At 39.1% G+C, this 12,796-nt stretch overlaps 1 protein-coding gene across 3 annotated transcripts; it reads right to left on the bottom strand.

Moving 5' to 3' along the window:
- Positions 1 to 1,230: 1,230 nt before the first annotated feature.
- Positions 1,231 to 12,719, bottom strand: cunh1orf174 (chromosome unknown C1orf174 homolog). 3 transcript variants are annotated; one of them, XM_020923944.2, is made up of 6 exons: positions 12,500 to 12,719; positions 11,911 to 12,031; positions 10,805 to 10,867; positions 9,912 to 10,166; positions 3,822 to 4,038; positions 1,231 to 1,905 (listed from the first exon to the last, which is right to left on the bottom strand). In XM_020923944.2, the coding sequence occupies exons 2-5, from the start codon at positions 11,947 to 11,949 to the stop codon at positions 3,862 to 3,864; spliced, it is 534 nt and encodes a 177-aa protein (XP_020779603.1). In that variant the 5' UTR covers positions 11,950 to 12,031; positions 12,500 to 12,719; the 3' UTR covers positions 1,231 to 1,905; positions 3,822 to 3,861. The 3 variants fall into 3 exon arrangements, with proteins under 3 accessions (XP_020779603.1, XP_055022032.1, XP_020779604.1); XM_055166057.1 differs by having other exon boundaries at positions 1,231 to 4,038; XM_020923945.2 differs by lacking the exon at positions 11,911 to 12,031 and having other exon boundaries at positions 1,231 to 4,038.
- Between the last annotated feature and the right edge of the window lie 77 nt (positions 12,720 to 12,796).

The raw sequence follows: 12,796 nt of genomic DNA on the forward strand, positions 1-12,796 counted from the left end.
GAACACGCACCCTTTCACAATAGAAGCACGACCCAGACCTTTTCATAATAAAAGCATGACCCCAACCCCTTTCATAATAAAAGCACGCCATCACAAAGATCTACATTCCTGTATTATTGAATAGAGATAGGCCGCAGCCAAAATCAATAGTTTTAAAATGTAGATTTTTATTGTAATTCAGTGAGTTTTTGGGTCTAGTCTAGGGTGACCAGATTTTCAGTATAAAAAACTGTGACATTCCTGGTTTAGGTTGGTTGGTAATAATAAAATCGTGAAACGAGTGTGCAATTAAGGAAAACTGTTCTGTACTCGGCACTATTGTGAGTCAGTGTAGTCACATTTTCTTTGTGTTTTGGTCGTTTTTAAGCAGCTTTTCTGTATTTTACCAAAACAAATAAACTCTGTTAGCACGGATCATATTGATCAAAAATAGGGACACCTGGGACATTTCTTGTATAAAACTGGGACAAACCACTGGTTTTGCATAAGTTTGCTGGGACAGGGGACATGGGGCTCAAAACTGGGACTGTCCGGGAAAATAGGGACATCTCTAGTTAATAACAGAAATGATCAAGTCAAACAGTTCTGAATTTACCTTTTAGATATGTCGAAGTACCAGAAGAACCAGAAACAAAAGTGATATGGTTCAAAAGACTAGAAAAGACTGGCTTTGTCAATAGACACATCCCACTGGGAAAACAAACATGACGGTTTGATGCTCACTTTTTTCGGAAAATCCTTCCCAGTATGCACTGCGCAATGACCGGAAGTCCGAAATTCTTGATGCTTCTATTTTAGAAGTATCGGTAAGAAAGTGGTGCATGGTCAGACGCCTTTTCATGAAGCTGTTGCCTGGAAGTCCACAGAGACAGTATGCCATAAAACATATCTCCATGGAGACAAGCAGCTGAAACCACCAGGTCAGTTGAGAGCACGTCTGTGGAGAGTCGACCCTGCTCACACTGGGAACATGTTTTTCCAAGTAATTTTTAAGGAATTAACAAAATAACTGAAACTGAATAAATGCAAGATAGTAATGCTGTTCAAAGCAAAGAACAGCTTGTGGTGACAAAAGTTACTTATACTTTTAATCAACAACTTTGTGAAGCTTTATGAGGTGAATGCTCTTGTGATTTGTAGAAATATACTGTGTTGAACTTGGTTTACTTTATTTATTTTTTATTAGTTTTATTATTTCCAGAAAAAAACAAAAAACAAAAAAACACTGGATTATGAAAAGGCATTTATTAGTTCTTGTATGGCATAAAATGGAATAGTGCCTGAAGCTTCTGAAGCTTGCGGCTTAGATACAAACACAGCAGAGATGAGTAAATAAGGCATGAGATTAAAGGCAGTCTTAAAACAAGAAAATTGTACATGATGATTTAGTACAAATGAGTACAAAATAACTGTGTTCATATATAAAAACACTGTTGAACATTCATAAGGAGTTGTTGCACTGAAATCAATAACAAAACATGTCAACAATACAAATATTTTTGTCTATTTTGTAATGTCTTTGTTCAAAGCTGTGATTAAATCCAATGTGTACATCAAAGATGCACTATGCAACTTTTTCTGGTGGAAGGTCTGCCATTTGCTCGTCTTTATTGATACTTTGCATGCTCGAGGTGTTCTTCATGTATGTCTATGGTGGAATGTTCAGCAGTTATCTTGATGACACAATGCACACATTAGCAAACACTGCCAGAAAAAAGTCTGAAAACTCAAATACTCAAAAAATATGAAATAGATTTAAACAACACATTTTCAGGAGTTTTCTGATGTAATGTAAACCACACCCACTCAATTAGTTCATCAGCTGAGATTTCGTGCTTCTTTCAAATGTTGATACTACTGGATGTGTATACAATATGAGCAAATAACAGTCCTGTTTTCTTGAAGCTGAAAAAAAAGAAGAAAAACAAACATCTGGTTCATGCTAAATATGGACATAGAGTTGGGTGATGTGCCACAAAAATCTTATCACACGCTTGTGATGTTCACTCACTCAGAGTATGACAGAGGCTGACCTGTCCGCTGTGTTCACGTTCTAGAATTCAATGTGATGTTTTATTTCAGATGATTGATACTTTGCAGCTCATGTCGTCAACATCTTGGGGGTGTGATGCTAACTGGATGCTCTAATGTCTGAGGCTTTATTACTCATATCAGAATTTAATGTGATTTTAATCTTTATTTTAACACACTGTGTCCATAACTGATTTAAGTCAGTCAACAGTCTAAATACAGTCAAAAGATAGTTAGCATTATCCAGCCGTTTCAGTTAATCACCCTCACCTTTGTTGGTGAAAAGCAAACACCTAAACAGAACCATGATTGTTTGTATAGGCTCTATTCACGGTTACCTGAAGACGTTTGGAAACATGCGGATGACGACTTCCGGGTTTAGTTACCGACAGTGCGCCCGTGATAAAACCATGGATTCAGCACATCTTCAGTGTCACTTACAGGCAGCTGCTCTGACCAACAGAACGGAACGCTACCATTTTTAAATTCATTTTTAATCTAGACAAATTATAATACACAAATGAAAAGGCAATTTATAAAAGGAAAAAAAGAAAACTACAACGTCTAAATGAAGAAAATCATGCCATTTTCTCAGTTTTCCCAGATTTTGTCAGTGCTACTTTCGCCAACAGAGCCCAAAGGAAATCATCATCTGCATGTTTCCAAACGTCTTCTGACTTTGTGACGTAAATGTGAACAGAGCCCACTGATCGCAGGCTTCTGAAAACGTAAGCAAATACAGATACATATAGAGCACCCCCGGCGTGACGTTATTGCAAAGTATCTCTGCGATGATGCGGCGTCGCGCGAACAATACAAAACACAGCTGTAATTTTTCGACGACCTCCATCGACTTCCAGCGCAAAACCCACTCTGCTCGTATTTATTTACACGTACATTATATAGTGCAATTGCGTCGTACAAAATATTTAAGCTAAAGGCCATATTCTCTCGATTTATGTTGCCGGTGTTCCAGCAGAATTGCCGTGTCTGCTGAACATTCAATCTATTTCCAGGAGGAACTCTTTTTAAAGCCGTATTGATAGTTTAAAAGGTTGTTGAAAGTGCATATGACAGGTTAGACTACTAATTTCACTAAAACACAGTCAACAAATTATTATTCTTAACAATTTACTCAAATCTTGTCTAGTTTTTTTTATTTTAAACTAAATTTTACTTTCAGATTGGACACAGGTAACATTGAGGATAATGCTGTAACTGTTACCTAGCAACCATAATGTAAACAGGTCAAAACGTGTCCAATACAAAATGGTTATTATATGATTGGACTAAAAAATATATAACAACTGCTTTATTTATTAAATGAAGGCTTAAACTGTCAGAAAATGTCCTTCCATGTGCGTGAATTGTGTGTGCATTTTAGAAGTTTGTTTTACGACTTAGCTCTACTTCCTGCATTTTTTGGACTTTTCCCCACAAACTGCTACTTACTTGCTGCAAAATGAATCTTTAAAAATCAGCGCAAGTACTACCCCACCAAACCGCATCAGAATTAGAAAAAACATGAAAACCTGTCATATGCACTTTAAAACCCAATATCCCCCTTTGGAAGACGGATCATAAATCACGTGTCTCCTGTGGATCGGATTGTCTGTTTCAAGAATGTGCCTTGAGCCCCCTAATAGGATTTGAATTTAAAGTGCTTTTCATCAGATTGAAGAATAAATATGACAAAATATGATCTGGTGTACAGCCCTCAGTTTGGTGTCTGTCCACAGGTTTGGTTCAGAGTGGGATCGATCACTTCTCCGTGGACCCTCCAGTCTTACTTTGGCACTCGGGTCTCTGCGCTCCCAGCGTCAGTGTCTCTCAAAGGAGGGGGGGGCGGGGGTCCTCGGGGTGCTGATCTGGCTCCTCTCTCTCCCCCTCCGCTCTCGTCTTCGTGACCTCCTCCTCCTCCTCACTGTCCTCCTGGGCGAAGTAGCGTCTCCTCCTCTCAGCTCTGGACACGGTGGTGGACGGCGCGGACGGTCTCTGCGGAAAGTCCTGCGTGCAATAAAACAACAAAAACTCATTGATACTTTATAGTAAATCGGCATTAGCCAAAAGTTTTTCAGTTCAGTCACTCTCAGCAGAAATTCTCAAACTTCTAAACGCGACCATGAACATTCATACTGGTCACAGGCTCCTGAAAATGTGTTCTTTAAATCCATTTTGTATTTTTTCATGAGTTCCTTCAGTCAATGTAAAAATGTATCAGCCATGAGATCAATGCAGTACACCCCCAGCGTGATATCACTGCAAACCATCTGTATGTGCTTAAGTTAAAACCAGGAGCTGGAACATCCAAATTGAGCTAAAACATGGTATCAAGTATAGATTATTATAGTTTGATATTCAGTGTTGTGCATGAACGAGTTCAAAAGAACGCGTTCATTGAACACGTTCATTTTTCAGTGAACTTTGAACTGAACGCAACACTTTTGTAAATCAAGAACTTGAACGTGAATTTGTTCAAATTATGTGTGATGAACGACGTATGTCACTGTTGGAGTTCAGTTAAACGTCGGAATTTGAAGAGTGACGATCTGCTCGCACTTCACCTCGCGAAACCACAGCCGCGTGTCAACGTGAAGGCGACTCCACCGGCAGCTTTAGCGGAACGTACGGGCTCTTGTGTCTCTCAATGGGAAGTCAATCAAACTTGACTGGGCGCGTTTAGCTGCTTGTATTTACCTTCTGTACAGGCTGACCACGGCAAACGCAAGGATTTCAAAAGTAAATTTCAAAGCACTAATTAACAGTGTATGTGGATCTGGGCTCTTTCACATGATACACAACTGCCCAGGGAGCACAATGTGCTGATGGTAAATGCACAAATACAACAATAGATACATGCTCTCTGTGGATTTTGACGGGGATACGCGCCTACGCTCGTGTAGAGCGTCAAAAAATAGGATGGATCCTATTTTCTGAAATCTACACGCACAGGACGTGCTGCTCCGCGCGCGTATTATTTTACTTGGTACATATGTCAGTAACGCGCGTCACAATGCTTTTTTAACCTGGATTGAAATGGTGGGTTTTTCGTTTTTCTTCATACAAATTTGCTAAAATCACCGCCCGCGATATCAGCAGCGGTGAAACGCCGGAGGTGCGCCCGCGTAGACCGTCAGGTGATCCTGAGCGAAAGGACCGACGCAGAAGTCCGCGCTCCACCGAACTAAACGCAGCTGACGCCCGATCGCACTCGGGGTTCTCTCAGGGGCGGTCCTAGATTCCAAGTTCTAGTCCAGGATTAGTCCTGGTTTAGTCTTGGTTTAGTCCTGGTTCAGTTCTGGTTTAGACCTGGTTTATTCCTGGTTCAGTTCTGGTTTAGTTCTGGTTTAGTCCTGGTTCAGTCCTGGTTTAGACCTGGTTCAATTCTGGTTCGGTCCTGGTTTAGTCTTGGTTTATTCCTGGTTTAGACCTAGTTCAGTCCTGGTTCAGTTCTGGTTTAGACCTGGTTCAGTCTTGATTTAGACCTGGTTTAGTCCTGGTTTAGACCTGGTTCAGTTCTGGTTTAGTTCTGGTTTAGTCCTGGTTCAGTTCTGGTATAGACCTGGTTTAGTCCTGGTTTACACCTGGTTCAGTTCTGGTTTAGTCCTGGTTTAGACCTGGTTCAGTTCTGGTTCAGTCCTGGTTTAGACCTGGTTTAGACCTGGTTTAGACCTGGTTTAGTCCTGGTTTAGTCCTGGTTCAGTCCATATACAGCGCAAAAGTTCAGCATCTTAACAGTTCTTTTGGTGAGAGTAAATTAAAAGTGCTGCAATAGTCATGTAATGTTTTACATTTTAAATACAGTAATATTGTAATGTAACAAATGACTTTGAAATGACAGTAACAAGTCATAAATAACACGTTACAGTTTTAAAGTCACTTGTCCAACAGTGGATCTTGTAAAGTTGTTGTAAACTAGAAGTCAGTTTGAAAAATAAATGCAGCCTTTCATTTACAGATCTCATCTAAATATAAAATGAACTGAACTTTGAACTAGTTCAAAATTAAAATTGTGAACTATGAACGTGAACTATTCACTTTGAACAAGTGTGAACTGAACTTTGAACTAGTTCATGAAAACTGTGAACTTGCACAACACTGTTGATATTTATGGATTTGTAAAAAATGTGTAATTGTAATTTTTCTAACAAAGCATTGAGATTGCACAAATCTAATAACAATAATAATAAAAACAGGATTCAATTTCAAAACATTTGAAATACATCCAGAAGAAATGAGAAAAAAAGACTGAAATCTGAACTGACAAACTAATACAAGAATCACATTTCAGAACAGGTTTGTGCAGATCTAAACTACAGGGTTAGCAGATTTTATGCACAATAAGACAGGACATTTTGTGTGTCATGTGGAGGAAATTATGCTACTTTACAAACTGCAGCCTTAGGGATTTGATAATTGGGTCCACTACTACTACTACTACTACCACCCTACTTGCTGTTAAAACAAAATTATACTCAATTTAAATTAAGGTAAAATAAACTTTTAAATATATCAGGAGGCCTGTAAAAACTTGTTTTTCATATGGATGTCGACATAACAGACATGGCCACAATGCCTAAATGGACTGATAGAGCGGGGTATATAGTCATACTTTCTTCTTACTTATTTTGAAGAATTTGAAATCTATAAAACAAGTTAATTTCACACTACATTCCATAGTTTTGATGTCTTCAGTGAGAATCTACAGTGTAAATATTTCTGGAATAAAAAATAAAAAGAAAATGAAAATCTGTGAAAGACTAACTATCTTTGGTCTTTTATAAAACTGTATCTTGTATCTCTCAGAGTTCTAAGAGTTCAAACACAGGGTGACATGCCTCATAGTGGAGTAGGTTGCCAAACCCATATCAGCATCTTTATCAAAATTTTACAAACTAAAGAACTAATTTGATTATTTATGATGACAGCCTTGGCATCAACAACATCAAATCAAATTATTTCTATGGAATTGATGAAAATGTGACAGAATATCTATAGTCCTGGCTGCTGTCATTCTACTGAAGGGCCAATGTGAGAAAACGCTGTTAGACTCTTTAGACTCTTTTGCAGTTATGGAGTTCGCAAACTTCCGAAGTTCATTTCTTGAGCCATTTTCTGCTGTTAGGACATCCAACAACCACACAATTACAATGTCCAAATCCCATAACTAAAATATTACAATATCAGAACCAGAAACAAAAGCAATATGGTTCAAAAGAATTGAAAAGATCAGCTTTGACAATAGACGCATCCCACTGGGAAAACAAACATGGTGGTTCACTTTTTCATAGGATCCTTCCCAGTATGTATTGTGTGATGACCTGAAGTCTGTAATTTAGGATACATGTATTGTCAATCCTCATTCTGTAACTGCTGCAGTGAGTCTCGTCACTTTGGTCTTAAAATGTTTATATTAACCCGCTCTACATGACTCGGGTGTTTTTATTTCGCCATTTTGTCGGTGAACAATTTTTTATTCCTAATATGGAACTTGGCTCCAAATTCACTCCTATAACTGCCGACCTTGTAAGGCAGGAGTGTCAAACTCATTTTGGTCCAGGAGTCGTATCCAACCTACTTTGATCCCCAAGGGGCCGGATCAGAAAACTCATGAAATATAAACCCCAAAAATAACAATAAGTTCAAATATTTGTGCAGAGAAACACAAATCTATTACAGAAATCTTTTTTAATTAATGAACTCTTTCTTTTACAAAATATTATAATACTATGAACAACCTGAAACTTTAAGAAAAATGTAATTTCAACACAATGTTTTAACATTAAATTGTATGTAAATAGGAATAAGTCAATTTTTTGTTGTAAAATCCTGCACTCAGCTCCACTTTTCTCATTTTGGACATTTTTCTGATGAGGGTGTCACGGTCAACAGTCAAAACGATCGTCCTTTAAGAGCGTTTGGAAAGAGACAAGTCTTCATTTGTGCTGCTCTGGTGGGAGGGGCCACGCACAGAGACGCTGGACACGCTGCTATGATAAACACCGCAGAAAATACAGTATTTTGAAAGAAAATATAATTAAAATATTTTAGTAGAAAATCAGCAGAGGGCCACATTAAAGGTCTTGGAGGGCCGGATCCGGCCCCCAGGCCTTATGTTTGACACCTGTGTTGTACGGTATGGGTGACGTCACACTCCCTTAGTCCACTTTTTTATACAATCTAATAGGGCTGGGCGATATGGATCAAAAAATATATCTTGATATATTTTGCTATATCTCGATATACGATATATATCTCGATATATGTTCAAGAAAAAATAACCCCCTAAAACTGAAAACTGCAAAAACAAATCTGCCAAATTCCACAAGGTCTTTTTTTTTTTATTAAAGTATAAGAGGTCGGCAGTTCATACAGGAACATTTAAGATTACAAAAAACCCTAATTACATAAATAATAATTTAACTGTTAAATAAAAGAAATAAAACATATTTCCTTTGTTTCATTCATAAATTAAACAACTCAAGACAAGCTCATCTTTGCATTAACTCTGTTATCCAAACCAGAACCAGAACCATGAGCTCATTTAGTAGAAGAAGCTCTGGATGTTCCTTATTTTAACAGACACATGTTCCTCACCAGCGTAAGGAGCTCTGAGGTTTCCCACAATCCACTGCAGATCAAACCCAACGATTCAAACACTGTTGTACAAGTGACACTGCAACAGATTATTCATTAAAATCTTCTGCATAAATAAACTTTACATTGCTAAACTTTACAAGATATAGGCCTATAGCATAACGACTCAAGAGCCACATCAGCCCGTTTGAGATTATAGTGTTAATTATTATTATTATTATTATTTTATTTATTTATTTTTTGTTGCAGCTTTGCGTAGACTTGTTTACGTTTTACAGAAACGAAACTTAAAAAGCGCATGGCTAATTTGCATAAACAGCGCACTCCAAGAGCTGTTCTTGCGGTTCAACTTCTTTTGGACTAAAGAACATGACTCGGTGGAATATGAGGATGTGCTGCTGATGGTTTTGTCTGTAAATGGTGGAAAAGGTTCGTGGTGCTTGAAGCTTTTCACTGGCACCAACTTTCGGTGTTCACGGTGGTAGTGACGAGTGAAGGAGACAGAGTGAACAAAATCAGGAAGGCGGAGGAGCGCGGGCGACGAGAGAGAAGATAAACAAGCGAAATGGCGAAATCAAAATTGAATATATGCATTATATTGATATATACGATATGTCAGAATTCACATCGAGTTTTTAAAAAATCTCGATATATTAAAAATATCGAGATATCGCCCACCCCTACAATCTATTGTATAATGATCTTGATCTGATAGACTAGTATACGCCCATGAAGCATTATGGAACCTACCTGGACCACTGAGGGATTACACACATATAAAACACATGGGAATATGCCACGTGGGACTATGCCACATGGGGATAGAAAAGAAAGTACTACCATTTAATAGATAAAGCAAGGGAGGTAGAGCGCTTCACTGGGTCTTAGAAGAGTAAAGAATATCAGTACAGGTGCTCTACAAGGGTTAAAACAGCAGTCTTAGAACAGAAAATTACCCTTACAGGAAAATGTAAAAATGGGTAAGGTACAAACCCGAGGCACTCTGACTGAATATATTAAAAGTCCTTTATTACATGAAGGGACGCCAACGCCTTTCGACCAGCGACATGGTCTTCGTCAGGGCAAAGACTACAGTTTTACATTTTCCTGTAAGGGTAATTTTCTGTTCTAAGACTACTACCATTTAATGTTGACAATCACATTCTGTTGTCAGACGAATATTGCTAAGTATCTGGAATTAGAATTTTTTGTTGGATTTTTTTGTAACACTAATTAAAAAAACTGTAAAATAAATGACGGGTTGTGATTCTGTGCAAACTGACCTGAACAGTGTCCATGTTCCCAAAGAATTGCTCCACAGGCAGGATCTGGTTGCTATCCTCGTCGGGGAAGAGCTTGCTGTAGTCCTGGTAGTCCATGCTCTCCCCACAGCACAGCGCCTCCTGCTGGTTCTCCTTGTCATGGTGGGGCACAGGCTGAGGGGAGGCCGAGCACCTCCTGCGGGCTGACCCCTGCTCACACTCACAGCTGATGTCTGACCTGTCCAGATGCACCTTACTCTTCTGGCTCGCACACGCCTGCCAGGAGGATTCATAGAATTGCAGTTACATTCATAACTCAGAACTAAAATAATAGTTATATATAAATTATTTAATAACTTCATTAATGTTTTTACTTTTTATATATGTTTTTATTTATTCTAAACCATCTATGACACCTGTGGATCTTTTGTTATAATTTGGACATTTAAATATTGATCTAAAACAACAAAATAAAAGAAACAAGTTTGCCGATTTCCACGTTAGAAAAATGCAGTGCCCTACGGAAGCTGTAAACATCACAACAAAGCGTCATCACCGCACCACCCAGTGTACTGACGACGGTGAAAATGAGTTCATCGGCAAAATGGCATCTTGAAAATAAGCTATTAAAAATTCCTCAAACACGCATGAATCACTCTGAATGCCATTTTGTGTGAGTATATGGTGAGGGGAAACAATTATAACAAAAAAATAACAGTTAAAAACTCTGAAAAGTGCTAGGATAGTGTTTCACCACTGCACCAATGGAGAAATTAGCTCCACTGATTCGTCTTTAGAGCAGCATAGTCACCATCATGTGTGTGGACTGGTCATGTATGAAGCGTAGAATGTGTGTGTGTGTATAGATGTACGGATGTGTATGTCTGTGCTTGTGTATATGTGCAGTGACTGACCTTCCTGGAGCCTGTGGACTTGGAGCTGCTCTTCCTCTTCCTGCTCCTGAGTTGCCCGGGCATCTGTGGAGAACATAGGGTCAGAGCCACATGTTTACCTCAAATGTTTGCCTCTAAAGTCTTCTGTCTGCTCCAAACCACGAGGCATTTTACAGTCAGCCGCGTGTGGACCTCTCCATTTAAAAAGGCCCGAGTTTACTGACAATTACAAATTCAACTTCATCTCTGATTAATAGCGCAGGCTTGACACCAAACAACTAAAAGATTCTTACTTTGCTGATGATACATGTGCGTGTACAAGAAACAGGTACATGTAGCCTGTTTGTGGAAAAAAAAAAAGAAAAAAAAAAAGACTTCATTAAGGAACTAACCCCTTTTAATCCATTACATAAGAGAGAAGTTTGTGTTCACTGGAGCCCCATGACTGACGAGGTCTCATGACAGAAGGCTCCCTGAGTGGTCATACCAAGAGAACTGGGCCCATCTCAGTGAGTCTGGCTCCTCTTATATCATTACACTAATCTAACAAAGCACATGCGTAAACTGCTCTGAAACGTCTGATACGCTCCAGCAGGATGTTTATGTCACAGTTTTATGGGAATCTAAACAAACGTGTTAGCTAAAGTGGTGTGCTGGCATTATGTTAACAATTACATGAGTTCTCACAGCTCCTGAACAGGCTTAAACCAGTGCACCATTATGTAAAAACAGAATTAAAATGAGCTTTTTACAAATTCCATAGTTATTGGACATTTGGAAAGATTACATTCAAAGGCACCTACAGGAGGCACCAGTCTGGTACAAACGTTTACCTAATATTTTGAAAGTTGTAAAACGCATGATAACATTAGTAATGTCACTGTATAAAATATATGGTATCCTTAAACCACTTTCATTCACACACCACACAACAGATCACCATTTCTCTAGTGAGAAGCTCCATCAAATCTAGTTAATGTGGAATTAACAGGCAGATAAAAAGGCACTCCTTTACATTACAGTTTACATGTTTACAACCTGTGTCTAATCCCGACTATTAGTTAGCCAAAGAATAATGGCACCAGATATTAACCTTTGTTATTAAAACACGACAGTTAAATCATTACTCTTTTCTGGTCAAGGCTCTGCTCCCTGCTTGTCTCCATGGAGATGATGTACCGAGATGCGAATGTTTCACAACGCGGCACTAAAATGATCCATCTTGATGAATTCCAACAGGCCAAGTCACTGAAGAAATACAAGATAGATACATTTAATGCCACCAAGTAATTTTCCAGAGAAAGCAATAGCATCGCCATAGAGACAAGCAGGTGGCACACCTTCCTACTAGTACACCTTTTGACATTGTAAAACTAAAAACAATGCTACTCAGCTGTAATGTCTCACCTACAGACTTAAGGTTATAATATATATTTATATAACTTCGTATGACTTTATCATGGATGATTATAGAGAGCAGTGCTGCACACCTGCTGTTCTGTCCTGGATTTAGCTGTGAGCTGCTACTGCTCATGTAAACAATGTGAACAATGTCTTCAAAATGGATCCAAGAACGCGTGTAAAGTCACGCAGCTAATCTCACAGAGCTATAAGCTCATGTTAATATGACACAGCATTACAGCCACGACAAGTGAGCACCTTTGATAAACACACGGTTTGTGCAGCAGATTAGCCGCGTTAGCATAATTAGCTCACCTCGTGAAACAGGATCCGGTGTAAAGAGCACCGGGGCACGGTTAAAATGCTCGGCGCTCCGTGAGAAGGGCCCCGCCGTGATGAGCTCTTCTCCCGCGGCCAGCTCCTGTCCTGATCCCCCGCCTCCGGCTGCTGGACCCTGGGCTGGACACAGAGCTAGCAGGACCCGGACTGAACTGAACCATGGATGGTGTGTTTCTTCCCAAATGTGTCTAATAAAAGCAAGAAAGACTCTGAAGACTGCTGGAGTGTAAATAGCGGCGGCCATCTTGGGACTGTAGGAGCAGCAGAATTTTA

This window comes from Boleophthalmus pectinirostris, unplaced genomic scaffold (assembly GCF_026225935.1).
Source record: "Boleophthalmus pectinirostris isolate CB_2022bp ecotype Guang Dong unplaced genomic scaffold, ASM2622593v1 HiC_scaffold_8, whole genome shotgun sequence".
NCBI lineage: Eukaryota > Metazoa > Chordata > Actinopteri > Gobiiformes > Gobiidae > Boleophthalmus > Boleophthalmus pectinirostris.